A 27,492-nucleotide genomic window follows, 5' to 3' on the forward strand; every position below is an offset into this window, starting at 1 on the left:
TTTGATTCTAAAAATTAGTATAGATTATAGACTATTGAAAGCTGTAGTCCGTTCCAATATTTATTAATTTATTAACTATTGAAACTGTGGTCCGTTCAAATGACTCTGCTGTAAGGGCCAGATTTTTGTTTAGTTTCTTTAACATCATGAAAACAAAAGAGTGAATATTTATTAAAATTTGATCATTGGTCATTGAATGTCTTTGTCATGTTAATGATTTTATCCATAATTAGTTGAGAAATGATCGATATTTGTGTTGTTTTGTGAGATAGATATAGTCGGGTCAAAACTGCATGAAGCTAGGTGCAGTTGCGTAAGCGGCTGCGTTACAGTGGAGACGGCGGTTGGAGTCGGCGTGGGACCATTGCGAAGAACTGCATCGATGGATGGTGCTAGCAAACAACCCTCTCTCCCTTTCTCTCTTTGTCTCTCTCTCTCTCCCTCTCGATCCTAACTGTCACGCACCATCGCGCCTCTTCGAGCGCCGACGGTTACACAACTGCATCGATCTTCATCTTCTTTTGACCCTACTGTAGATAAAATGCCTATTGCTCCTAATGTTCACATCTCGTGAATTGAGCTCTCTTATCTTGTCTTCTTTGAGATACATTGTTGTTCGTCCTGAAGAGTCATGCTATATAATAACGGGCTTATTCTGGCACGTGGGTGTGTGTGTCTGTCTTTCACGAAATTTTAAGAAGAGAGGGAGCTGTAAAAGCCAGAAAACGGGGTGAGACGGGTCGGATCGGTGCGCACTGGTGCAGTAGTATCGCACAGTTACTTCTTGTTCACTTCGCAGGGAGTAAATGAGAATTTGTGAACCGTTTCACAGTGGTCACACTGTACGCATTGCGTTTCACTTCTATGACTCCTTCATGTATCTACCTCCCAGCACATTTGCCTCAGGTTGGTAACATACTTTCTTCTGGAAGTGGAAACACGCATGCAAACGGCTGCTTAAACAGTAGCCAAAAGTTTACATAACCTCATGTGGAACTTATCTTTATTATTGAGGTTGGAGCATTTCATCGCCAACCGAAAGTAATGATTGTGGAACACCTTGTCTCTTCATTCTCTTCACTATGCTTAAGGTAACCTGTTAAATTATCCTTAATACACAAATACAATTAGAGGGTTAAAAGTATAGGTGAGCAATCACGCGCAAGCTCGCCCACTTGGCGGTTCCCTTGGGCGCCTTGCCTGATGCAGCGCTACCGCTTTGAACGGTTCTGCAGCTCTGTGTTGTGTGCAGCTACTTCTGCACCAATTGCTTTGGCGCCACGTACGCCTTCTCAATCGCTTAGCCCTGGGTCCTCCCGCTGAGACACCAAGGGGGCTCTGAGTCCTGTCGACGAACTCTCACTCACTAATGGTTCGGCTACAACCGTCCCGTTTTCCTGGAAATATGCTCGTAGACACTCTCCTCTCGTTCGCACTGTACTAGTGCATCGTGCCTTGTCCTCAAGTCGAGCGCCATTCAGCTACGAGGTGTCGCACTGAATTAACGAACCGACTGACTCCTTGGCTGTGAGCGAGCTCTTTATGTAGAGGGATTTCCAAACTGATATCACGTGGCTGCCGCTCTCGTGACTAGCGCCCACATGATTGCCCAGTACAATTCGAATTCAAAATTATGAAATCGAGAGTGTGACATTATGATGCGACTATCTGCGTTACCAGTAACTTATGCAACAAATACATGAAGTCCTATCTACACTAGTACACGCAGTACAATAGTGATATTCACGTCATTTTATGTTATCTCATCATTCTGTGCTAATTCATAGAATGATGAGCTAACATGAAAGAAGGGAAGGAACTCGTACTTCAAATAATGAAACGTGGTGTGCAAAAAAAATATAGATTTAAAATCAAGCTTGAATGTCCTTCAAATGTAGAATTGATGCGTTTTGGGAAGAAAACTACGGAAGCCCTCGCTTACGCCTAAATTTCTGGGAAAAAGTTAACCGTTGCTGGAAGAAAACACTTTTATTTTTACACTACTATTGATTTTCATGGATCGGTGAAGACGAGAGAGTCGAACACCACAAAAAGTCTGAAGTCCGACTTTAGTTGGACGTTGTGACTGGTTTGTAAGCTAATTCTTTCAACATGATCTATCTTTGCGTATTAGTCATTTAACGGATCCTTTTGAGATTGTGTGCATTCTTTGAGCACATTAAAAATTTCGTGTTTATTTACATTTGAGCGTGGCACTGCATTGACACAAGGAACTGACATTTTTCGTTTTGAGGAGTCAGCGCTTTCTTTTGTAAAAAAAATACTAGGGGCACTTTTACGAATTGACTGCCAGCTCCAGGCCCTGACTCTGCCATCTTCTGTTTCCATTGTAAACTTTTTGAATGTTCATGAAGAGATTTTCTTAGTAACACTTTTATTTAAAGATGAATCACTTCTACAAACTGTTGCTTAGACGGAACATTAGATGTTCCTAAACATTAGATCGTGACAGATGATGTGGTTTTTCTCACCTCATTTGTCGTCCACTGCACAGCTCGTCTTCGTTGTGGCTGTAGACACCTGACTAAGCGCCACTCACTTGAGCTTTATCAGTTGCCGCCCGACTGTTTTCTGGTGATGCATGTCGATCAATAAGGAGTGTGCGTTTACGCCTTCACATGTTCTTATTTCGCATTTTCGTCCTTTTTGCGTCTTTCGATGTGCTCAAAGGCGAAATGATCTGAGCCAGATTCTCGTTTCACCTTCGCTTTTCATTCAATACAATTCCTGAGAAAATTACTCTTTCTCTCTGTCTTCCTCTGTATCATGCACTTTCACTAATCGAGTCTCGCCCTAAAGTCCGTAAACGTATCAAGCTCCACTTCGAAATTCTCTGCTTCTCCCTCACTCCACACATTATCTTGATGGTTCTGTACTTTGTCTTTGTACCATGTTTCAGACATAAAAGCAGGTGGCATTTGAAAGCTTTCTGTAACTTTTTAAGGAACAGATATGTGAGCAACATTAAAGTTCTTGACGGGCACTGTGGCCATTTTTCATGTACGCTTCCATGCTCAAGTGTCTTTACCAAGATTTTTGGCTTTTTATGTGCGTATCCGCATCAGAATGACCAGAATCCTAGCGCAGTTGTGTAAACGGCTGCGATCGAAGTGGGACTTTTGGCAACTCGCTCGGACAGCAGAGCCAGCGATGGTACCACTTCGATCGCAACCGGTGGCTCTATCCCGTCGCTTCCCCTGCAGCCGCTTACACAACTGCGTCAGGGTTCACGTCGTTCTGATACCCACCATTCAAGGAATACAGTGTACTATACTTATGTAACTTTACTAGAGGCTTCGAAGATTATAAAAAGTAGAGTTGTGGCAAATAGAAATAAGCCGGCAGCTGAGGTTATTTAGAAGCTTAGGGAAAGTGAAGGCTCTTTTAAAATCAAATCTTGGGTTTTTTCCGTGATTTCGTGTTCTTTTAGACATCCAATACATTCAACTTTCCGCAGTGTTAGTTGTTTTTTCAGATCGTATTATAATCTGTCCAGAACTCCCAGCTTTTATTCTATTCTTCTATTGTATATCGCTGACATAAGTAGATGAGCTGAAGAAACACAGCATTTGTTGTAATGTCCGATTCATTTGCTTTAATATGCTTTCACTATTTGAATTTATTTCTTATTTTAGACAATCACTACTGACTTTCTCGAGGTTTTCGAGATTTATTTCCACGGATTTGGCTATGAGTCTCAAGCACGAGCCCCTACCAGTTGACATATTGGCATCCTCCTCCCAAAAAATTGATTGACCATATGATGAGCAAGCTGTTATAGTTTTTGCTCAGGACGCTGTAACTTCAAGCAAAAAAGCAGCCCCACGAATCTGAAGTGGTGCAGATTTCAGGTGGAGTATTCTTATAAGGGATAGTAGATTATGGAGAGGGAGGTGATTCCGTCCATTTCTTCCTAATTGCCGTAAAAACGCTCCAGAAGATGCGGTGCCGCCCAAGGCTGGCGCGCTCCAGTCGAACTCCTTGTAGAAAATAGTGCGCCAGAACGCCCGAAGCCGTATCTTCCGGGCGGTTTTCTACGCCAATTAGGAAGAAATGGACGGAGTCACCCCCCTCCCATAATCTACTATCCCGTATACGAATACTCCACCTGAAATCCGTACCACCTCAAATTCGTGGAGTGATGCCTTTAAGTCACCGATTGCTGTGAATCATCAGTCCAATGGCATTGATTTCCACCTGTTTAGACAGTCGTACGCACCATTATCTGTCACGTTGCTCTTTGTGCTGCCCCGATATGTTCGACTTTAACTCGAAATCGTTTGAGGCTTATGAATGCGTGTGTGGCCGATGAAATGATTTGAGGTGCCCAATAGTGGTGTTCTTATCCTCTTTGACAATTTGGTACCAATTTATCGACCTCAATTGTATGAAATGCTTGGTGGTCCTAGAGGAAGGCAGTTTGGAGCCATCGACCGTGGACTCCTCCGTGCTCCATCGCTCCGCTGAGACGCCTATATTTTGCTCAGTCTTACAGGACAAAATGATCGATACGCTCTTTATTTAACTGTTCCAGTAAATATCAGAATTTCTACAAAACAAAATCTAACTCCTTCCTTCCTAGGCTCTAACATCATTTTTTCTCTTAGTAACTTTGGCTTACAAGTCATAGATCCTCTATGACTAATGCCTAGGTTTTTGGGGTCCATTGACTTCCAGAAATAAGAGCCCTGTTGAGTGCGCCCTTTCCCCAAATACACTCTACACGAGAACTGACTCCAACAAACAAGTTTCGACAGTTGTTCACCTTTTTTTGAATGAAGTTGCTACATGATGACTCACAAGAGCGGATCCTGTCGAACATTTATTACGTGGACGTAGAATGTTGTTTTCCTATAATTTTCTCCCGTATTTGTTCGAAGCGTTCCAAATAAACAAGCAGTCTGTCCCGTTCGTCACCATTGTTTAGTACTTCTGCGTCCCTCTCTTCTCTGTACAGTCAGTTGGAATCCGTGTCATTTTTCTTCGCGAACTTTCTTTCTCTAATATTTTCATTAATTTCTATTTGACATTTGAATTCTATACAGTTTGAATCCTCTGAATGGTGTTATTGCGTTCTTTTAACCCTCGTTTTACTTCTCAGAAAGGTTTTTCTTCTGCATTTCGGCAGCCCAACTGGACTATCGACGGAGGTGAGAGCTTGCACTTTGCTGGCTTGAATTCATGGGAGCTATCGGGCTTTAAAGCAGACTATACATCTATAAAAAAATAGATGTATAGTCTGCTTTAAAGGTGTTGTTCGCGCTCAATTTCCTACTTTTGGGTCTACTTCCATTTCATATCTACATCGCCATCAGATACATCTAGCTTTGCAGTCAGACGAGTGTTTGCAAAAAAATCTAAAGAATGTGTTGAGTGTACAAATCGTTTATTACGAACGAAAGCACTACGAGCACGACAGCTGGTCGTCTGCTCCTGACTCAGACGTTTTTTCTATGTCCTTGATGTGTATGATATTGCTTTTCTATACTCTTCTAGATTATTATTGTTACTGTTGTATTATGTCTTTATTTTTATGTTTGAACTGTTTCTTCAGCTAGTTTTAATGCATATAATCTTTAATTCCGTTTTTTTTCTCAAACACAAATGACCGAGTTCGGCTTTTCTTTCGTTCTATTGCTGTAATTTGCCGTTCAATTTTTATGGACTCTAATTCTAGAATGGTATTTCATCCAAAAGGTGAATTTTTTGATCTGTTGTGTTGCAAGTGTTTTATGTTATCATATTGTAAGTCTTTTCTTTTTTGTTGTACAAAATGTTCGTACTTTTGCATTTTATGACGAAAGCAGAGTTGTTCAATTCCATTCTTTTCTCCAGGTTTTTGATTTCAGCAGAAGGTGAAGGAATGCTGATCCGGAGTCTGAACTAGGGAAAGAGAAGATCATCAAGACTATCAGTAATGGTGGCGCCATTTTTGAAATACTTTTTCTACCGAGGGGTACTTCCTCTCTCATTACTGTTTGGTGAGTTAGTTATGGAAGTTCGCATTTAATAAACATTATTTTTTTTTGCAGCACAAGAAGAAAATATTTAAATCTCAAGCATTTTTTTTCAGCTGCATTCGTAAGGCCATGCTTTATGTCCGTTGGCTATGTGATTTTCGCTCTACTGAGTCCGGTGCTCCCATCGATTCATGCCGCAATGCCGTTACCAGGTGGAATTTGCATGTGTTGTCTTTGGTTTTTGTTGGGCCACTGTAGAGCTACCATTTACTTAGATGACCTCAATCACATAGACCTCCTGTTCTTTGAGGGTGTCCAAGTGTTTTTTTCTTTTCTGAGACGGTTTTGATGTTTCCATTGCAGTCGTTGATCGTGACGTTAAAACCTTCTAGTGCAACATGAGGTTGCACTCAAGACGCCTTTTTTCCTTTTATTCAGAAATCACACTTTTTTGTTTCTCCTTATCTATTTTTATTTCCCTTTTTTGAATTTTAACCACTTCGCCACTGTTTTCTTACAGCTCCGTGTATTGCTCGTTTCTTGAGTTCTACCAAATGATGTGCTATTGATAATGAGTGGTAGTAAACAGAGCCGTTGCTTGCGTGGCACGTAGAGTGACCGTTGGACAGTGTAATACTGTGCGAGCAGTTGTTTTTCTCGCTCGCTGAACTATTAGTGATGCGAATTACGGATGTCGTGAAACGAGCGAAATCTGAGCGGTTTCTATGAATTTAACGATGCGAAAGTTTTGCTTTGCATCTCCTCAACTGGTGCTGCTTTGCTACAGTATTCAGTTGAGGACATCGAAGTCTAACAACAAAATGACAATAAAACAATTAAAGTGCTTTTGTTGTTTGTGATAGTGCTTGCGGAGAAATTTACTCTATCGGTAAGACATCACACTGTAGGCTTTCGGTGTGGGAAGCTTTTTTCAGCTACGCTCGTCTAGCCCCGACGAAGGGGCATAAGCCTGAGCATGAGAATTTTGGGTTATATTTTGTGTTATTTACGATTTTAACAAGTTTGATCAAGCTTTGCAAGAATCAGCCCTATTCAAATATGTGCAGTGGTGCTTAGAATGTGACTCTATCAGCGCTGTACACCATCTATACTAGTGATTTATGATGATTGTCGCATCTGATGTGCTTGCACTGTTGTCGTAAATAATGTTTTTTTTTCTGAATATTTTGGCGACACATATGGATGAAACAATTTCGAAAGGAGTTTTGATCAGAAAAACTGAAGTTTTATGTATTATATTTTCGAAGTGACTTGTTTTAATAATGATGTGAATGGCTTTAACAGTACACAATACAGCTTTTTTGCTGGCAAAACTGTTAGAGGAACGAAAATATTGGAAAGTTGCACAAAATACGTACGTAGCAGTCGGATGACCATTTTTCGGAGGAATAGATAAGGAATTTGTAGAGGAAGAATTGACACTGTATGGCGTTTCGACTAGAAGTACTTTTCTATAAGACGAATTGTAGTTGGTGTGTTGGAAGTCTAGAAATTACGACAAATACATTGGTCTTGAAGCATGAGCTATGTGAACTCAGTGAGTTTGCATTTGCGTTCTTTAGCACTAACATGTAAAAGTTTGGTTTGAATATTTTATTTTCTATTTTTTCAAATAATGTTCATATTTGGACATCAATTGAGAATAAGACGTCGATTTAGGAAGTTGATGTATTTTTGAATAAAATTTGGCCATCTAGTGGGGAAACTGTCACCAAATGATATGGGAATGGACGAATTAGGGAATAACCTCTCCGCTCACAAAAATTAAGGTTTTTTTTTGCGTTATAGCGGAAACCGAGTAGGTTCAGTGTAATGATTTGGCTTTCAAAAATTGTCTTCCTTCACTATTTGCACGGCACTTTTCATTTCTTATTTTTGCATGATTTCTTAATAGAAATGCACGTTGCAAGCTTTGTTTTACCATGAGAACTTTTGTTGCATCCTGTATTTGTTATTTTGCTTCCACTGTCTTCGCTAGAAATAAGAAGCGTGAACCTGTGGCAATAACGCTTGAAAATTAACCCATATAAATTTATGGGGACGAGATCAGTTACAAAAAGTTAATTCATTTTCTGTTTTTTCTTTTAAACCTGTTCCAACCTTTGCAGTAATATTAGGTTGTTCGGAAAGTAATTGGGGTTTTTAAGCGTTTAAAAAATCATTCTCTCATAATGAAAGAAGAAGAAATATTTTCCATTTTGTTCGATTATCTTTTGCCATCTTTCCGGTAATTTCACGATTCCTCTCTCATAGATCTTCTGGTCTTTTTCGGCAACGAACTGGGCTACATGAGGTTTGATATTCTCATCTTCGGTAAAGGTTTTTCCATTCAAGGAGTTCTGGAACGATCGAAATCAGTGGTAGTCGGATGGCCCAAGATCAGGGGTATGTGGTGGATGCAACATTAATTCCCAATCCCCAAGCTCCAATAATTTTTGTCGAGTCGCCAAGAATGGTCTAGCTTTGTCTTTGTGGAACACTACTCATTTGCGATTCGCTAATTCTGGCCGGTTTTTTTTTAAATCGCTTCATCTAACTTCATCACTTGATGGCAGTAGAGGTCCGAATTCTGTTTCCTTGGAATCACCTCAAAATTTATCACACCTTTGTAGTCCCACCAACCTGATAACATGACCTTTTTTGATGGAGTTCAGCTATGGCATCGTTTGAGCGTTTTCAGCCGGTTTTGACCATGATCGTTTGCAAGTGATATTATTGTAGACAATTTATTTTTCGTTACCAGTTAATATTCGCTTCAGAGATGGGTCGCGTTCATTCCGTTTGAAGTACAGATCGCAGATGCTAACTCGCTGCGTTAAGTTAATTTCCTTCAATTCGTGTCACCCACAAACATCTAGCTTTTTTACTAGTCCAATTTTTTTTATGCTTGTGAACTGTTCCAATGGATCGGTTGGTCTTCTCAGCAAGTTCTCGTACGGTTACATGATCGTGTGCTCCAATCAATGCCATCAAATGCTCATCTAGAAGTGAAAAATTGCCAGAACGAAATTTTGTGAACCAATTGTCACATGTGCTCTGTGATAAGACATCAACACCATATGTTTTACATATATCATGAAGAGCATCAGCAGTTTTTTTTGCCACTACGGAAGTAAGAACGCAAAATGTGCCGAAAATGCTCCTTCTGACACTCCATGTTTAAATTGATCCTGAAAATACAAATGGAAATGAAATTTGCGCACTTAAAAAAAATACAAGTACATTCTTGTGATATATATCAAATAAAATCAAATAATAATTGCAAAAATCTTTCAAAAAAGCGTTTAAAACATTATTCCCAAAAATTCCAGTCGCTTTCCGAACAACCTAATAGTTTCTGTTACTTTTTGCTTTTGTTTGTACAGACGACCCCGGAACTGTCTCTTACAACGGTTTCTTTTGCATTGCGCAACCTTTGCGCCCCGCCTGCGATTCGTCCAAATGGGCTTTCGAGGAATCGCAAAGGGGGCGGGGCGCAAACAATGACACAGGGAGAGATAGACGGAATCACCCTTTTCCCCACAATCTACGATCCCGTATAAACATTACTCCCCTGGAACCGCCACCCAGATTCGTGGGATGATGCCTTTAATTTCTGTGGTTGAAGCTACTGACAGAAATCAATGAATCCATTTAGGGAGCATTCGACTGTATTCATGGGCCTGTTTACTGTACTGTATGCTGACCGCAATTGCTATGTCAGCCTATCAGATCTACGAGGCCGTGGGAGGACGCACAGAAAAGACATATATAAAGCATTGCAACAACTCGGACCTGCAATGGTTGCGCTACAGCGGTTTGGTGAGGTGGGAGTGATTTATTGAAAAAATAAGGTCGAAGTATTCATCTTCCGAAGTCGACACGTGATAAAATGAAGTTTTCAAATTTGACTCATAGATTTTATTTGAGCTGTTTTATCACATCATGATAAGTAGACGATGTGAAACCTCGTTTATCTCTGGTAGTCCTTAACTATTAAGGTCGAGTATCTTTTAGTGTGCTTTAAGTTTGACAAGTTTTTCCTCATGAAGGTACATCCTTTTGAGTAATTTAGACTGCTGAGTTTCCTACTTGGTAGGAGCTAGTTTAAGGAAGAAGAATTGGTTTTGGGAGTCACATTTTTCCCCTTTTTTTTGGAATAATTTTCTCAACTAGTATGAATTTCTATGTAGATTCCATGGTGGTGACGGATTCGAGTCGGCAAAGTCAATTCTTCCGGAAATTGTCGCCTTCGTCGCTTCATTTCTGTCGACCATTTTCGTTGCGGTGCTTCCTCACCGAAGAGAAAACTTGGATGTAGTCGGACCAGTCCGACCTGTGCGCATGGGAGATAATGAGTACTATCGAGTTTTTCATTGGTGTTCTTAGAAGTTTCTGAACTCATGTGAAGAGCTGTACATAACACTTGCAGGAGTCCTAAGAAAGGATTTGGCACAAGATCAATAATGGTTGCCTTGAAAAGATTCTCCAACTTCGCGATTATTGTTTTAGCAGCCTTGGTTGGTTGTGTACAGGTAGTTCTACAGTTTTTGTTCTTGTTTTTTTTTTTGTTAGTTTTTGTTCTACAGTTTCACTTCATAAACACTTTAAAGTCTCGAGATTTAGCCGTCCTTGTTGAACTGCGTCTATTTTCTGTCGTTCCTGTCTGTTGCAAGCTGGTGGGCGCTGTATAAGCCATTGCGACATGGAGTTTATAATAGAATCAAGAAGGTTAGTGAGAACTAACGGAAGTTACCACATTCAAATGCATTCACAGAATTCGAATGAGAGGGGCTCGATTTGAGTTTAAGTTAATGTATTCGTATAGTTTTGCACTATTAATATTCTTTTCCTGCTTCATAAAGGAGTGAATGTATAGTCGGGTCAAAACGACAAGAAACACGGTGCAGTTACGCAAGCGGATGCGCTTGAAGTGGTGAGGTAGAGCTAGCGGTTGAGATCGATATGGGACCATCATGAACTGCAGCTATGAGCGGTGCTAGTAAGGGTCCTCGCCCGACTCTAACTGCTGCGCTCCACTGCACCGCTTTGAGCGCAACTGCTTACGTAACAGTGCCGTGGTTCATGTCCTTTTGACCCGGCTATACACAACGAAATGAACATGTGCTAAATTGGGAGTTAATTTTTTTTCCCGATTGATTTGAAAACAGATATCCATTTTGAATCTTCCTTTTTTATTATAATTCCAAGTTTTTGCAGGTCCCTCTTGCTAATGAATTTCTATTTCAGTTCCTTCTTTTCTATGCTGCACTTCATATTCTGGCAATATACACCTACCAGATACCAATTATACAGCGGATTCTGCCAGGGGAATCCATTTTAGCAAGGTTGTTACCAGTTGAAACCACCAATCAAATCCTTTGAAGCACTTAACGACGTCAACTGTGCCCCAATTAAGACCAGAATGCATTACTTTTGTGTAGTCTCTAGGTTCCTCGTGTACAATCCACTAACTTCCGTTGGTTTCATTCCATGGAATTCTCCGCTAAATTAGAATCAGTTGCGAAGTTCAGCCTTCTTGAGACCGCTTAAACTAACCGAATATAACAAATTGTTTATATAAAAGCTGTTCTATGCCCATAATTCTATAATGTTGTCCTAAAAATAATTGCTGTTAAAAAACAAACAAAACTACAGCAATCTAACCTAGTTTCTCCATCTTGATCTACAAACTTCACACAGAAAACAAATGCTCTCCGCAGTGTATGTTTCATCCACCTGGCTCAGTTTCCGAGTATAGAGAACCACATCGGTAGTTTGAGATGGATGCAGGCCCCCAAAAGTTGACTATCGTTTTTTGTTCCACTATACACAGAGCCAGTTTGCCATTCAATGACGCTGATCACATTTTCCTCCTTCTTGCGCCCACGTTTCTGAAGAGTAGGTCAAAGCAGAAGGAACGGTGGTGTTGAATCGGTGAGAACGGAGCCGGATGTTCTTGGTCCTCTTCACTACATCCTCGATGCTCTTGAACGCTCCCCAAGCTGCTCGTTTTCTTCTGCTCAGCTCGGAGGTCAGGTCGTTCATCATCATGTTGATTTCCCTACCTAGATATACATAGCTGAAGTATTCCGATATGTTCGTTCTGTTGAGCGTGAATGGGGCATCAGAAACCCATCCGTTCTTCATAAACATCGTCTTGCCTAGGTTCCGCCGAAGACCGATCTTTTTACACGTTTCATCAAATTCAGCCAGCATCCGTTCCGCCTGATTGATGCTTGTTGTTATAAGAACGATTTCATCAGCGAAACGAAGATGGTGTGAGTGCCGGCCGTCAACTTTCACTCCCATGCCGTCATATTCCAATCCTTGCATCGCGTTCTCGAGAGTGGCACTGAATATTTTGGGTGAAATTGTGCCATCCTGACGAACACCTCTCATCACGTCGATTATAACATCATTTTAGAATGGGGAAATTTTGGTAGTGAAGTTGCTATAGAGCTCACGAAATATCTTTATGTATGGAGTAGGGGCATATTGATTGACCAGCGCCTCCATGACCGCTTCCGTGTCAACTGTATCAAAGACATTCTTTAAATCGATGAAAGTGAGGCACAGCGGCATCTTGTACTCTCGCGATACTTCGATGAGTTTTCAGACCGTGTGTATGTGGTCAATCGTACTGAACCCTTTTCGGGACCCTGCTTGCTCGCCTGGATATCCTTCATCTATCCTTCATCTTCATTCTGTTGTTGGTATCCTGTTTAATATTATTTGTTTAGGACCATTGTGAAGCGCTTGTACACGACAGACAATAAGCAGATCGGACGATAGTTGCCGATGCTTTGTGGATCTCCCCTCTCCCCCAACAACACGGTCTTGCTGGTTTTCCATTGCTTAAGAACCTTGCATTCGGACAGATAACGAGCGAAGAACCTCGCCAGTGTGTTGATGAGGACTGGCGGTAGGTACTTCAGATGTTAAGGTTTGATTCTGTCGAGATCGGGTGAAGTACGATTCTTCACCGACACGATTGCATGTCGGACTTCGGAAACACCTTTGGAATGACATGTCCATCTTCTCTCAGATGGTGAGGAGACAAGTGGACGTTTCTGTCGAAGAGATCTGAGTAGAAGTCGTAAATGACCTTTTCCATCCCCCTTCTCGGTGCTGTAGTTGTTCCACCTGGGGTCCGGAGAGCAGTTGTTGTTGTTTTACGATTGGCGAAGTTTCTGACGGGCATAACGAATGCTCTGCCCGCCTCTGCAGCTTCAGCCAACACTTCTGCTCTTCTCTCTTTCAGGTTTTCCTTTATCGCCTCTCTGCAAAGCTTTGCGAGCTCGGACGTGAGTTCTTGGTTGCCTGCAGCTCGTACAGCTCCACACTGACCTATCAGCTCTCGAGTTTTAGGAAACGGCGTCTCTTGGTGGTTTTGAAACTCTTCGCTTTCTTCGTACAGTCGTGAAGATGTTCTACAAGCCGTTCATATTCGTCGTCGATGTTGTCCATGACGGTATCTTCCCAAAAGCCGACAAGCGAAGCGAAGAGCTCCCAGATGGTGATAGTTCGCTTAGTGAACTTCGCGGCTTTTTCTCCCCTCCGTGTGAAAGAAAATCTTCCTCGAAGAAGGCGATGGTCCGATCCCATATAAAACTTTGGTACAACAGCGACATCTTTCAGGCAAAACCTTTTACTGACGATTATGTGGTCAATTTCATTATGATACCCTTCATCGGGTGACTCCTACGTCCAGCGTAGAGAGGACGCTTCTGGAATTGCGAGTTTCTATGGATGGTCTTAGCCGTTATGATGAACTTGGGGAGCATCTCCCTCTCCATTTCGTTGTAGACCGTGGGTTCCGATGTGAAGTTTTTAGGCGTTCTTCTTGGGCCAATTTTGGCGTTGAAATCGCCAATTATGATCTTGTAGAAGGCATGATCTTCTCGTCTTTCTCCAGGTCCATATGGAAATCTTCGACTTCTTCTTCCTCGTAGCTTGACGTTGGAGCGTAAGCGACGAAGATAGTCAAAGCTAGTGTTGGACCACATCTTCTCATCCGCAGACGTCCGATTCGGGTCGTAAGTTGTTCGAAAGAGTCGATGTTCTTTGCCGTACTCGTGTTGACGAGGACGCCAACTCCACCAACACCTCTAGTGTGTTCCTCCTCTATGTTCCTAAGAACAGTTTTTCTCCAGTTTCATATATGGCGTTGAGAGGGTGACGGCGTCTCATCTCGGTCAGTCCGATAACGTCGTACTTGATCTTCTTGGCTTGCATCATCAGATCTTCGATGGCAGCTTCCGATGCAAGCGTTCAGGCGTTATAAGTACAGATAGTCATCCTAGTCCTTTTCCATTTCGGTAGCCTTCATGACTCCTTCAACGCCGTCTTTCCTGGCGCTACTGTACCAGGCTTAGCTCCGAAATCATTAATATTTTGCATAAAAATTTAAAACCCATGGGCAGGTTGCAAGACTCTAGCCCAGGTGGAGTGGACAGGTGGAGCTTATTTGTTGGAGGCGACTCTAATCCGCCTCCCTTGAACCCTCCAGTCACTTGATTGCGGGCTTTTGGCCAGACCGACGCGCAGGATACGGTAGTACTATGAGCCGATCTTGGGACAACAGAAACAGGGAGTCCACCCCTGGATCCACCTGCGTCCCAGGATAGGTACAAGGTCGCTTTTGGTCCGCGATTAGACCCTACCCGCCACCTGGGGACGCGCCACATAGCCTTGCGACTAACCAGCTGTGTTCCCTCTAATGAGGGAGATCCGTGGACATACATTTATACGATGAATAAAAGTTCCATCTTAAAAAAGAAAATCTCGTAGGCACACTATCAGAAAACACATTTTTACAGTAGTTCTACGCTTATCGACCACCGCAAGTTGTGACGGCGTTGCTCCCCTTCCGGACTTTTGTCCTTCATTCCGAAAGTATTCGAACCAATTCCGACACTGGCACTTGCTGACAGTGCCTCCTCAAACAAGTTGCACAACGTTCAGCAGCTGTTCTCTCATCAAATGAACAAGCACTCATTCTGTACTTTTGATCGATCACTCTATCATTTTGTCACTGAAAGAACCAATTCTCGTGGACATAGATATATCAATCGAAAGCTCCGAAAAACGCTTTCAAATAATTTAATATCAGCAATAAAGGGGGGGGGGGTAAACGTCAAAAATATATGGAGAATAATATAATATATAAATATGATAGTATAATATTTAAAAATATTCAAAATACATCAAAAATGAATGCGACGGCGATAACTTGCTTAACAACTTAATACCTTAGTTCCACTTAATTGGAGTTTTCATACACAGCCAGTCTAAAAAATAGTAAAGTACCTAAGATCTATTTGCTGCTGTTTTCTGCGCTAACGACTAGCATGAATTTCTTTGGAAAAAAGGAAAAAGAGTTGGAAATTTTTTTAAACGACTGCTTTTTATGGCGATTTTCGTTACATTTCGAATTTTTCCTATCATTCCAGGTTATTTCTGAATCGCTAAAACGCTTCAAAACTTCAAAACTAGAACACAAAACAGATTAGTGTATTTTTTGCATTAGTTGAGTCTTTGGTCAGGGGCCACTTCTCGTTATGTCCTGTATTTACAAGCTTTTGTAGACCATTTATCGCTTCTTTAGAATTGTGGGTCTATCTCCAATAGAACTAACTGACTGCACATCATGGTATACGTTTTGGTTGAACACCAAGCTTCAGTTGCCTGCAATGCTGAATCCAGTAATTTTATTGGTAAGCTAATTTTTTTACTCCTGCCATGTTTGGTCGAGGTAACCCCACGGATTAAGGAAAATTGCTCTTGTTTTCAGGTCTTCTACCATGTTCTTATGGTTCAGTTACTTTGGACATACAATGGTAGTCGCAACTACATAGATGATAATGATGTTGGCTCTTCGGTGCACGAGGAGGTATGTTGTCGATGTGATAGAAAATTCTATAAGGTAGATGTATTTGTCGTTTTTGAATGGTTTTTTTTTCTGTGTTTTTCCCATCTTTTTGTGTTCCGTTGGTCTTGAATAGTCCTTGTTTTGCTGGGTGTTTGCACCTGACTTTGCACTTTTTATACTCCTACTGCTCGGACTGATCAGTGTCTAATCGGAAGCTTGCTTGTAATTCAGTGTTCATTTTGTTCTTGCACGGCTTTAGTGAAGAGACTGCACCATTCGGCAGAGTAATTCTTATAAATGCTACATTCCTGTTCCCGTTGTATCCTACTTCTAAGGAAGAATTCTCAAAAAAAAAAGTGAGAAGCATGCTAAGGCACTCTTATGTTGAAAGAATGCTTTTTTTGCTTTACGCAATGGAATATTTTAGCATCAGTAACCGAACACTTAATTCTTGTTAAAAAAAAAAACTTTGCTTTTTTCGGTTTCCACAGTGTCTTATATCTACCTAGATAGTTTGCCTCTGCAACCGCTGGTGTATGTGTTCCGTTATGATTAGAAAAATGGGGATTTTTACGATGATACTACTTAAACCCATGTTTGTTGTGATGTAAAGCTCTTTTAACGCGACTTCAGAGGCCGATTGTGGGCAATGACAGGGAGGTGGCGGTGGCGACAGCCGACGTTGCCCATAGCTCCAATGGAAATCGATCGGTAAAGTTGTGTAGTAACTTTCTATCTACATAGTAAAGTAGAAAAGTGGAATTGCACCTCAAGTCTACAGTTCGGACCCTGAAAGTCAGCGCTGAAAGTGCATGTGTGGTTGAAGTGTTAAAATGCTGACGTTCAACCGTATTATCACTTAAATGTCGGACTGTGATTGTCGAACCCTACGTTACTACGTTTTGCTTGCGGAAGTCTAAGAATGAAATTAAGTTAGCAAATGTCTGAGTTTTTTTCTGAATTCATTACAGCTGTTAAACCCTCAAGAAGGAGAGGAAGTTGAGAACGGACAGTCCATACCTCTTAAAAAAGTCACATCACAAGTAGTGGATCGCCACAAAATTGGTCAAATCTTTGGAGGTGAGAGAATTCCGGACTATTTTCTAAAGATTAGAATCTTGTGCTTTTCATTTCGCTTAATTTTTTCTCTTTATCTGTGGTCTACTTATGAAAACTATTCTTATATCTTGTCAGACCAGTATTTTCGGTCGTTTGTTTAAAGTCCTCTTACAGTCGTCATTTCAACTAGGATCCCTAGGTTCTCGTTCAGTCAGATAACCTTCAACCAAAATGCGTCGTCACTGTCTTGGAGGTCACGTTCTGTGGTAGAAAACTAAGCAACGTCATCGGTAAAGTAGATTTTGGTGTTTTCATAGGTGTAAATTTTTGTTGTGGATCAAAATGAGGTCTATTTGAGAATCTACCGTTTGAGATTGTTCTGCGTTTATGAGATCCGAGCAAACCTAACGAGAGCTGTTCTCCACCTTCTATCTTGCGGCCAAAGTCTAAATTCTCTTTTGTGTCCTGCATTTTCTTGTATCCAAGTATGAATTTTATTCATCTATCCATGTCTCTACCGCAGCAATTCATTAGGTTATATTCTCCTGCAATATTTCTTTCTTTTGGACTCTTGCTAGGAATCAGTTCGCGTACGGCATTGATGAAGCGAGCTATGCCAATCAGTTAGCTCAGTGGTACAGTGGCAAGAGATAATCAGAGACTTTGAAGAAAAGGGAATCCGTGTATTTCAGTTATACCATAGAGAGTTATACTATTTGAGTTGAGGTAAGTGGATACATACTCAATTTCAGCTCCCGGTCAAAATCAGACGGTAAATGTTGCTTCGAAAGGGATGGTGGCGATCATTTCATTTGCTCTATACCATGCCTATACTTTTGCGTTGTTGTCTATGATGGTCAGTTATTATTCATTCACCTCTTTGAAGAATTTTCCTTTTGAAGGCGCCCTTAGAATGTCATATTTCATGATCCATGTCTTAAATTAAGGTTTGGGCTCTGCTCTATCACTCTATCTTTGGTCTGATCTTGCTAGTGTTCTCTTGCACACTATGGATGTTCAAGGATTCACGAGGAGCGTCGTTTGCAGTGGCGCCTACAGTTACTATCTATGTTGAGGTAGCTTATTTTGAACATTGTCAGTTTCGAACTTCTGAGAGGGATAATGAAGAGTTCGGTCCGTAAACATAGATGTAGTTGCATTTTTTGTTATTTACAATTCCTCTGGGGCGCGTGTAGTGTAGCAGTTAGCGGTTCCGCTTCCAACACAATCGATCGTAGGTTCAAATCCGCTCTAGTGCTCACCTAGCCTTTCATCCGTCCGTGGTCGATAAATTGGTACCAGACTTATCTGGGAGGATAAAAACACTGACTTGACACATCGGCTAGCCACCGCAAGTCATTGTATAGGCCAGATACACGTTCGTAAACCTCAAACGATTCTGAATTGAAGTGAACGTGGGGGCGCATCCCAAGCGGATTGATCAACGCCAGAAACTTTATCCTTCTAATTTTTACAGTTCCTCTTACTGGTGCAATATGTCTGCAGCATGAATGTGACTCCAGAAGAGATAAGAATGCCAGACTGGTTGAAAATGATTGGCTTCGTGATTGCTACTGATATGTGGGCGGCGTTTGTCACACTGACGGTCAAAGTATGTGAGCTTTCAATGTGCTTTTTTCAAATGTTGCTACAATGATCACTCATTCAAATGGTAGTCTTTTGGTTCCCGATTCTGTAAGTTTCTGGAAGCTTTGTCCTTTAGTTTGTCACAGTTTTCATACGCGATTGATTATTCGAACATATTTTCAAAACGGTGAGAACATTCACCGACGGCTGGGTGTTATCCGTTTTTGCGACATTTCGCTTGGCTGACTGGTTTAGCTCCGCCGATGAGCAATAGCACCAAACGCATGTAGATGGAGAAAAACGCGAACACCGGTTCTTTTTCGGCTTTTATGCATGACTGCCGTTACTAAAATGAATTTTGCAGCTAAAAAGGCGTGTATAGTACCACACTTCATCTTCTAGTTAGGTTCCTCCTTGCTTTCTCTATCTTCTTCCGAATATTTTTTCACATTTCTGGGTACGATTTTTTTCCGAAGACCGTTTCTTTTTTTTGTATTTTGAAAAAGTTTTCCTGAGTGGAGAGGGTCGAAAAGAGCTCCGCTGTGGTCGCACTGTAGATACTTCGAAAGCGTCCAATCGAGCCTTTTGTCCTTCCGGGGTCGATAAATTGGCACCAGATTGGTCTGGGAGAATAAAAACACAGATTTGATCATTGGGTGGTCTCCACAAGTAATTGTATAGGCCAACACGCGTATCAAAACCTCATCCATTACGAAGTCCAGTAAAAGAAACGCGTTGGCGCATCCCAAGTGTATTGCTACGCCAGAGACTTTATCCTTATTCTTCTTTTTCTTACAGTTATCACTTTTCCATGAGCTCTTTTCCGCAAGCGATTCTTTCACTACAAGGCAAGATTCCTTTCAGTAAATTTATTATTTATTATTATTACATCACTAATAATAATGATATTTATTTTTATTCTACGTACTACTTATTTCTGTTTCACTCAAAACTTATTTTAGAGGATTTGCGTGGAGAAAAATACTGACTTCTCACAGTTTTTTTTGGGTGTAGTCACACTTAAATACATCATACAAAGTTATCAACATATGAAACGACTGAAATAAAACTTGTTTAAACTTATATTCATGTTTCGCAATTAGTCATATCTTATTTAAAGGCATCACTCCACGAATCTGAGGTGGTGCAGATTTCAGGTGGAGTATTCGTATACGGGATGGGAGACTATGGAGAGGGGGGTGATTCCGTCCATTTCTTCCTAATTGCCGTAAAAAACGGCCCGGAAGATGCTGCGCCACACAAGGCTGGCGCGCTGCAGTCGAACTTCCTGTGCAAAATAGTGCGCCAAACCAGACCGTTTTTTACGGCAATTAGGAAGAAATGGACGGAATCACCCCCCTCTCCGTAGTCTCCCATCCCGTATACGAATACTCCACCTGAAATCCGTACCACCTCAGATTCGCGGGGTGATGCCTTTAAAGTGTATAGGCATTAAGCTACCTAGCTATAGTAGAACATGAAATCCTATGCAAGTAGGTGATATATCAGGAACATGGTCTTTGATGGCGATCGAAGAAGCAGTCGCGTCCTAGGACCGCTATTAGGGCATCTACAAAACAAAATCCTTCATATCTACACATACATAGAAGCGTCTACTCATGGTATAGCGTCGCAACCGTATGCGGGAAGAAAATGAAATACTCTAACGCTGAAACCATATCGGCAGCCACATAGTTGCATACATAGGTACGAAAGGTCATCCTTAGGAACGCATTTAATTGTGATGCGATGGGATTCATGCGAACAACTTTCAAATCAAACGTTATCCTTTAAACTAAGGGATTTCAAAGCTCAATTTCACTTTTTTCACTTTCATCTCTTTGTCCAGAACCCAAATCTCACACGACGAGCGCTTTGTTTTTTCTCCTCATCTCCCTGAATACAGCTTGTGCTGAGGTCTGATCTAAACTGATCGACGTATTAGAGTCAATCACGTCGCAAATTTCGTCCAGCGATTTATGACTAGGCAGACATTGCAGATGCGTGAACAATCTGCAGAGAGCGAATAGTGCATCGCGATTCATAGCGCGGAATGGGAATGGCATTTGCATAGTTTCTGACGCACAAATGGCATGGTTTTTTAGCGGTCTAATTACCATTGGATCGATATCCGATACGACTGATCAAATAAGAGGTGTTGGGATGGTTGCCTGGACTGAAATTGGAGGCATTGTTTAAGTGCGGTTCCGTGTCCGTTTTATTTTAGTCAGTGGGGTTTATTTTCGCTCCAGCAACATTCACATATCTAGTCTATGGTGATTTCAAATATCAACTCAGTTATGATCTGTTTTTTAAAATTTTATCTTGCGGGAACAAATGAACTGGCTCCTCTAACTTAAAATTTCTATTTTATTATATGAGCATTTACGCTTGGGCACCTTATATTTCCGGGACATTTCAATTTAACAAATGTTGGCGATTGTTCTTTTGTGTCATTGAATCGGTTGCTGAAAACGAATTATCGTTGTGCATATCACGCAAGAGAAGATCATCATCTCGTGGGAAAATTCTTGTGCACCTAACATCATTTTTACGGATGTCCCCTTATTTGGTCCTAAAATGTGTACAATAATTGTATCAACAATATGCCGGTCAATTCTTCAGTTTTTGTTGAAAAAATCCAATGTTTATGAATTCGCCATATCTCACAATTCTTCTGATCAACATGCTTTTCTAATATCACTTTCTCTGGAAAAAAAAAATTGTATTTCCTTAGAGTGTTGAGAACCATAATGTCTTTTTTCACCTTGCTCAGGTTGTACCACTGGACAGCTATTGTGACTCTTTAGTTTCTTAACGATTATTGTACGGATTCCAAACTGTTTTAAAGGATCTGGTTGGTGTACTTCTAAAAAATCGCTCCCCTTTACCGAAAACCGGCTTAGCTGTGATATAGGCGACATTCAGAACGAGCGGTTACCTACTTCTCTCAACTTGTTCTCATTCTAATTTTTTTCTTTGAATTTTCCGTTTTGGCATACGAAGGCACTGCAGATGCTGAGGGTGCTTGAGAAATCTGATCTAAAAGCTGCTAATTGTGAAGATAGTTTAACTTATCTAAGGTAGAAAAGAACCGAAAAAAAGACTTCAAGAACCGGGAAGCATCACAGATCAGAACCCCTAGGGAGCGATTGGTAAAGCACTGACGGCCTGATTTTTTCTTTAAATTTCTTCCGGATTTTCGTTTGAGAGTTTGTAAAGAAATTATGTTGGGAGAAAAACAATAACAATATATTCTTCTCTCCTTGAAATTTCACAAGGCTGATTAAAATTTATTAGCGATTAGGTGCTTTCAAATGCATATGGCAGGTGTTTTTTCTTTCTTTTACAGCTCGAGAAGTTTGGAAAGTTTGGAAAGTTTTTTTGGGCCGTTACTACTAATGACGTACGTGACTGACAGAACTTGTCGTACTCAATTTTGCAAAAAATGACATTTGAACTAGTTTCAAGAGAAATTACAAGTGTAATTGGTCTCAACCATGCTTGACAAGCTCTTATGTTTTGATATCGTAGTTTAGCTCTTGATATGACCTTCCTATGTATATGATAGTTCACCACCATGTTTTTAATACGCGATTATCGTCAATCAACATGGTCGAGTGAATGCTTATGGCATCAAAACAGTGCTGCGATTCCGTGCGAAAGTTTCGCACGACTTCTGCATCGTTTCTGCAACATTTTCATCTAGATGTGATTTCATCTCATCTATCTCCGTTTTGATCTTGTTAAGCATTCCTGGATGTATTTTTCCATTTCACACACACTTTTTGCCCGTCCTAGATTTACAATACGTTCCTACAATCAATAGTCTTCTATGAAATTAGTGATAATTATCAGGGAACATTCTCTTCTTTCCTTGATATTTTCAAGCATTTCGATAGTCTCTTTGTTCCGTATTTAAGCTCTAATTTCCCGCGCAACGTTAAATACGTAGTCGTTGAATGTTTTATGTGCCTCAAATATTCGTTAATTGAGTGCGGCGATGAAGATTCGCAGTATTTCTCGAGATCTCGGCGTGGTAAATTGTTTTTTTTTTGTTCTTTTTCCTGAAAAAAAACTGATAAAGTTAGGTTTGTCTGTAGGTAACGTATCTCGAGTGATTCATGAGAATGTTATTCTTGGTAGTGATTCTCTCCTTTGTATCCTTATCGCTTTCGTGTTATAGAAGCTACGATAGCTAAGCTATTGCTGACGGTTTTTTCACATGATATATTCGGTGGAGATCATTGCTGTTCTGGTTCAAACTAAAATCATTTAGATCAACCATAATATTAATTCCCATCGCATTCTTTGTAGTCGACATTAAACAACCTCGTTACCTAGATTGCTGCTAAAGCTAATATTATTTTATCTCAAAATTTGACTCGATCCTTTTCTTACCGTAGCAACCTTAAGCCATTCGGGCATCACGCGGCACCAATAACCATCACACGATTCTGAATTGAGGCGGGACTTATAGGTGCATTCGAAAAGACCAAGATCATAAACTTTAATCCTTTTTTTTATTTGCGCAAAGGAGCTTTTTTTTTGTTAAACGTAAAAATTACTAAGTTTCACTGTTTCAGCGATCAGTACACATGAGAATTTCCAAGAACTTTCAGGAAGCCTCACGTTTGACTTCTTTCGAATCTTGACATTATAGAGTTTAGTCATATAGTTTAGTTTATCAGACAGTACTTTATTTTTGTTACTTTAGAAGAACCACTTGACCAATTACAATTTGGAGAGTTTAAAGGAAGAGAGCCTGAAATTACGTGAAAACCCCGTTAAAGGCATCACCCCACGAATCTGGGGTGGTGCGGGTTTCAGGTGGGTTATGCCTATACGGAGTCGGAGATTAAGGGAAGGGTGATTCCGTCCATTTCTTCCTAACTGCCGGAGAAAACGGCCCGGAAGATACGATTACGAGCATTCTGGCGCGCTATTTTCTACAACGAGTTCGGTTGGAGCGCGCCAGCCTGCAGCTTGTGCATGCACCTCATCTTCCGGACCGTTTTTACTGCAATTAGGAAGAAATGGACATAATCACCCCCTCTCCACAATCTACTGTGCCGTATAGGAATACTGCACCTGAAATCCGTACCACCAAATTCGTGGGGTGATGCCTTTAAACACCGGAAACAGCTAAAAGTTATGGCGACTAGTTCTTCCGAAGCATAATACTTTTTTATCTCGCCACTATCATGCTTAGTGTGGCTAGTTATTGTGAGAATGAATAAGTACGCGTGGGAGATGTCATAGATTCGTTTCTGGACTTGAAAACGGTGAATCAGGCGCACTTTACATCTTCGCAGCAATTTGCGAAGCAATATGCACGTGTTGGGGAAAAAGATCGCTAATCTTTTTTCTTTCTTGCGCGTACGACCTTTTGGTTGTGTACAGAAACTGTCAGTGTGAAAGCGTGGAAGAGTCTAGGCATTCTCGATAAATGTTTCCTTCTTTTCAAAGTTACTGCGGTGTTCACGCATTAGATTACACAGATTTTAGATGCTCATTAAACAGATATATTCGATGCTTCTTATTCTTTCAAAATAAAAGTACGTCGGCGTAATAATCATTTCAAACGTTAAGCATACGTGTGGATTTACATTTGTTCTTTGTCATATATCCTCTGGCGGTGTCCTAAAAAGACCGGACAGTCACTTTTTTCTAGAAAAAAAGATGCATGTGAACGTAAGAAAATGAGTTTCTCGTACAATACATGGCAGTTTTTTTCACAGATAAGACTCTCTTCTCATTTCAGCGCGGAGCATAAGTGCACATCTCAATGTATCCCTTGCAGAGAATACTTTAGAACCTGCCAATTTGGAAGCGATAACACTGAACTTTGCCAAAAAAAAAGAGCCGAACTGGTGCTAACTGCGTGCTCTGCATATTGTGGTGTGCATTCAAAGAATATCTTAGAAGTTTAGTAGTAATCTTCCTGTATATGGAATTCAAAGTATATGTCAAAAGTAGTAGAATAGAGATTTTTATTTTGTAATGAATAGAAAGAAGAACATTTCTCACCCTGGAAAAATGGGATAGCGAAAGGTCACTGGACAGCAAAATTGTCCACCAGTTAATAAAAGGGTATAACAGAGAAGCGGTAACTCGAGTAGAGTTATTTCTTGAAACCCCATCTGCCGGAGGATGTCCTTCTCTTTTCTTTCATACTGTAAAAATTTTTGCAAGGAACTGGTTCTTTTTTTCGGAGAGGAGCTTTGCTATGTCTAATTCATTCTTCTTTTTCTCTATATTCTTCATGTTTTTATTCTTATATCAAGCATCCTGCTAAAGTTAGAATCTTGCTTAGTTCATATCTTGTAAGATCTTGACGAATCCTAAGGATTCGGTCCTCGAGATTTTGAAGATCGAAAAAATGAATGCACTAGAGAAAGAAATTTTTCAATTTCGTAGAAGAATTGAAATCTGAGTGTTTGTATACTGCAGAACCAGCCTTGAATTCATTTCATATGGATCATAAATTTTCTTTAAGATGTATTTGTTCGGCAATACTTTTCGGCGTTGCAGAAGTCGTATTTGTTCCATTCCTTTCACTTCTAGATCTGTTCATTTTACCTCCTCTTCCTCCATTGTGTTTTTGAACTGCGACGAGAACAGTATTTTGCTCAAAAATATATAAATGCTTAACTAATGGAAATGAGTCTAGACGAACCAATCTGTACGTTGTTTGTATTTATAATGACTCAACACTGTCACGTCTCTATCGCTTGCTATTGTGCTTTGTTGTCATTTGACGCATCGTCGGATGTTTGCTCTTGATCTTACGCGATGCGATCTTGCCTACATGGAAAATCGACTTTCGTTCATGACTCTCCCCGTAGTTTAGCAGCATGAAAAAATTAGATTTTAGCACTGCAACTTTGTTGTAGTTATGACACATCTACTGGCTTCTTTCAAAGTTCAGTGATGCAATCTAGGATAGTGTCGATGGTCGGTTTGAATCGTGCAGCAGGAATACCGATTACATCAAGCCAGTAATTTAGCGAATATCCCGTAATCCTCTGTTATTGTGCAAACTAGACTGTAATATGGTAAACATTTACTGGAGGTAGCCACCACTATATAATTCAACACTTTTTTATCTCGTTCGAATTCTTTTTTTTCGATCAAGAGGTAGTGCGCAGAAGATTTATGATTATTTCCTCCGAGGTTTCTTTGGGAATGACAATGTACTGGCAGTAGAATTTTGATCTCTCTATTTTTCTGGACAATTCTTGGGTAGGAAATAAATTCACCTTTTTTCATAGTTTTCAGATTTCCTGTTTTGAAGTTTTTTTATTCCGAGTACACAGTTTCTTCAAGTTTATAACACTCATGTCTGCTTTATTCTCATTCTGAAATTTAAGCACTTGACTGTTTTTAGATCACACTTACATATTTAAATCTAGTAATTTGTAGTAGTTTAGCTCGTATGAACTCTTATTCGACCATCCGAAGATGCTGTGAGTGCCGTACTGTAGCCATGGTGCAGCACACCTTATGCACGTTTTCTGAAGGAAAACTCATTCGGTTGAGTGTTATGCTAATATTTTGCCCTTGATGTAGTAAAAAAAAAGTGCTGGCCAAAAAAAAAACGATGATTTCATTTTGGTTGATGAACTTGTTTGATTTTAACGCATCTTAACGCATCACTTGTCATAATAGCATGCGTTGCATGAGCTGGCGAAGAGACTGGATTTCATCAGATGCTGTCTACGAATGGGCTCATTATTGCGCTTTTCCTCGAAAGTTCTCTACAGAATAGAGGATTAAATTCGGATTCTTTTTTTAATTCCAGCATTCTTTTCTCTTTTCCAGGATAAACGTTGTTTTCTTTTTTGGCCCTGAGAGATAGAGTTGACAGTTTTCTGAGGAGTAGAGGTGCATCTGGCTACTTCTCAAATGGCTGGCTAGGCTGGTGAAGTACGTGCAAATTAATGGGAAATTGTTCCTGTGGTTTTCACTTGTCTTAAAAAGAACATTCAGAGAAAAAAGCTCATTTTGTTATCCAGGAAATGCTGCTTTAGGTGTAGACAATTTTTGCCTGACTTTCAATCATTCATTTGAGCCTCCATCTATACATAAACATTACATCAGACACATTCCTCTGTTTCCGTTCTTTAATTGAAAGCTTTCGTGAAAATCCTTAATCTAGGCATTATTCTGATAGTCGTTTTTGATATGTCTGTAGTCAGAATTATTTAAGCGGGTGAAATTCTATAAAAGTTCCTAATAAGTCACTTCGTCAGATAAGCTTTTACCTTTTTTTCTAAATCAACAGTTTTTGTGTAGCATAAGTGAAAGTGATCAGGCACGCGTATCCACTTCCAAGTCTCTCTTACTCCGCTGACTCTCCCAAGGTGACTGTTATCACTTTAGCGAAACGAGCAATGTAATGCTTTCCTCACCTTTTAGGCTTTACCCACTCCTCATTGAAAAAGATTGGGTGCGATTGAAACCTGACATTGTGTTTTGCCGGATCTGACCTTGAGATTGCCCGCACTGCACTGGCAATATCGTTGGTAGCGGAATCTGGCTTTTTTGTTCACAGTCTTTTTTAGCGGTTATACTGACGCCGGCTAAAATTTTACTGTTATTTTGCCCTTCAAAGAAGGGAAACGTTGGAACAGGTGATGATCCAGAAATCCTGGTCACATGGACTGCGGTGAAGTTTATGAGGAGCTTTTCTTTCAGCGCTTACTCTAGTCCACCACACCTGTTTTCCTATTATTTCTGAGTTCTTTCTAGAAGAACGTATATAGAAATGAATTTGGGTTATTGAGAGCTGTGTAAAGTTGTTCAGTGAGTTCTTCATTGTGGTTATGGTGTGTAGAAATCTAAGGTTTGGATTAGGGCAGTTTTCATTCATCTGTCCATTCGATGCTTTAGGAAGGGATTTTTTTTTTTGAAATTGCGAATTGTGTTAAAACGGTTTTCGGGTTTTCCCCTCCCGTTTTCTCCCAAAAATTAATATGCAATTCCTTT

General features: G+C 40.5%; 2 protein-coding genes across 3 annotated transcripts in view; one reads left to right on the forward strand and one right to left on the reverse strand.

Moving 5' to 3' along the window:
- Positions 1-5,938: 5,938 nt before the first annotated feature.
- Positions 5,939-27,492, forward strand: part of RB195_001816 (uncharacterized protein) — a gene marked incomplete at both ends in the record, with an annotated part of 52,401 nt that continues 30,847 nt past the window's right edge. The window contains 14 exons of one of the 2 annotated variants that reach the window (XM_064198771.1): positions 5,939-6,002; positions 6,095-6,193; positions 9,640-9,808; positions 10,175-10,339; positions 10,414-10,516; positions 10,608-10,712; positions 11,232-11,329; positions 15,592-15,700; positions 15,778-15,876; positions 16,489-16,566; positions 16,827-16,935; positions 17,667-17,770; positions 17,862-17,990; positions 18,392-18,526. In XM_064198771.1, coding sequence (XP_064054651.1) covers positions 5,939-6,002; positions 6,095-6,193; positions 9,640-9,808; positions 10,175-10,339; positions 10,414-10,516; positions 10,608-10,712; positions 11,232-11,329; positions 15,592-15,700; positions 15,778-15,876; positions 16,489-16,566; positions 16,827-16,935; positions 17,667-17,770; positions 17,862-17,990; positions 18,392-18,526 — 1,566 coding nt within the window. The remainder of the gene's footprint in view (positions 6,003-6,094; positions 6,194-9,639; positions 9,809-10,174; positions 10,340-10,413; positions 10,517-10,607; positions 10,713-11,231; positions 11,330-15,591; positions 15,701-15,777; positions 15,877-16,488; positions 16,567-16,826; positions 16,936-17,666; positions 17,771-17,861; positions 17,991-18,391; positions 18,527-27,492) is intronic. The other variant, XM_064198770.1, reaches the window with a different exon arrangement.
- On the reverse strand, positions 11,832-12,383 carry RB195_001817 (uncharacterized protein; the record flags this gene model as incomplete). The annotated part of the gene is made up of 1 exon (XM_064198772.1): positions 11,832-12,383. One exon carries the CDS (start codon positions 12,381-12,383, stop codon positions 11,832-11,834), a length of 552 nt encoding a protein of 183 aa, XP_064054653.1.

Source organism: Necator americanus, chromosome IV, assembly GCF_031761385.1.
Source record: "Necator americanus strain Aroian chromosome IV, whole genome shotgun sequence".
NCBI classification, from domain to species: domain Eukaryota; kingdom Metazoa; phylum Nematoda; class Chromadorea; order Rhabditida; family Ancylostomatidae; genus Necator; species Necator americanus.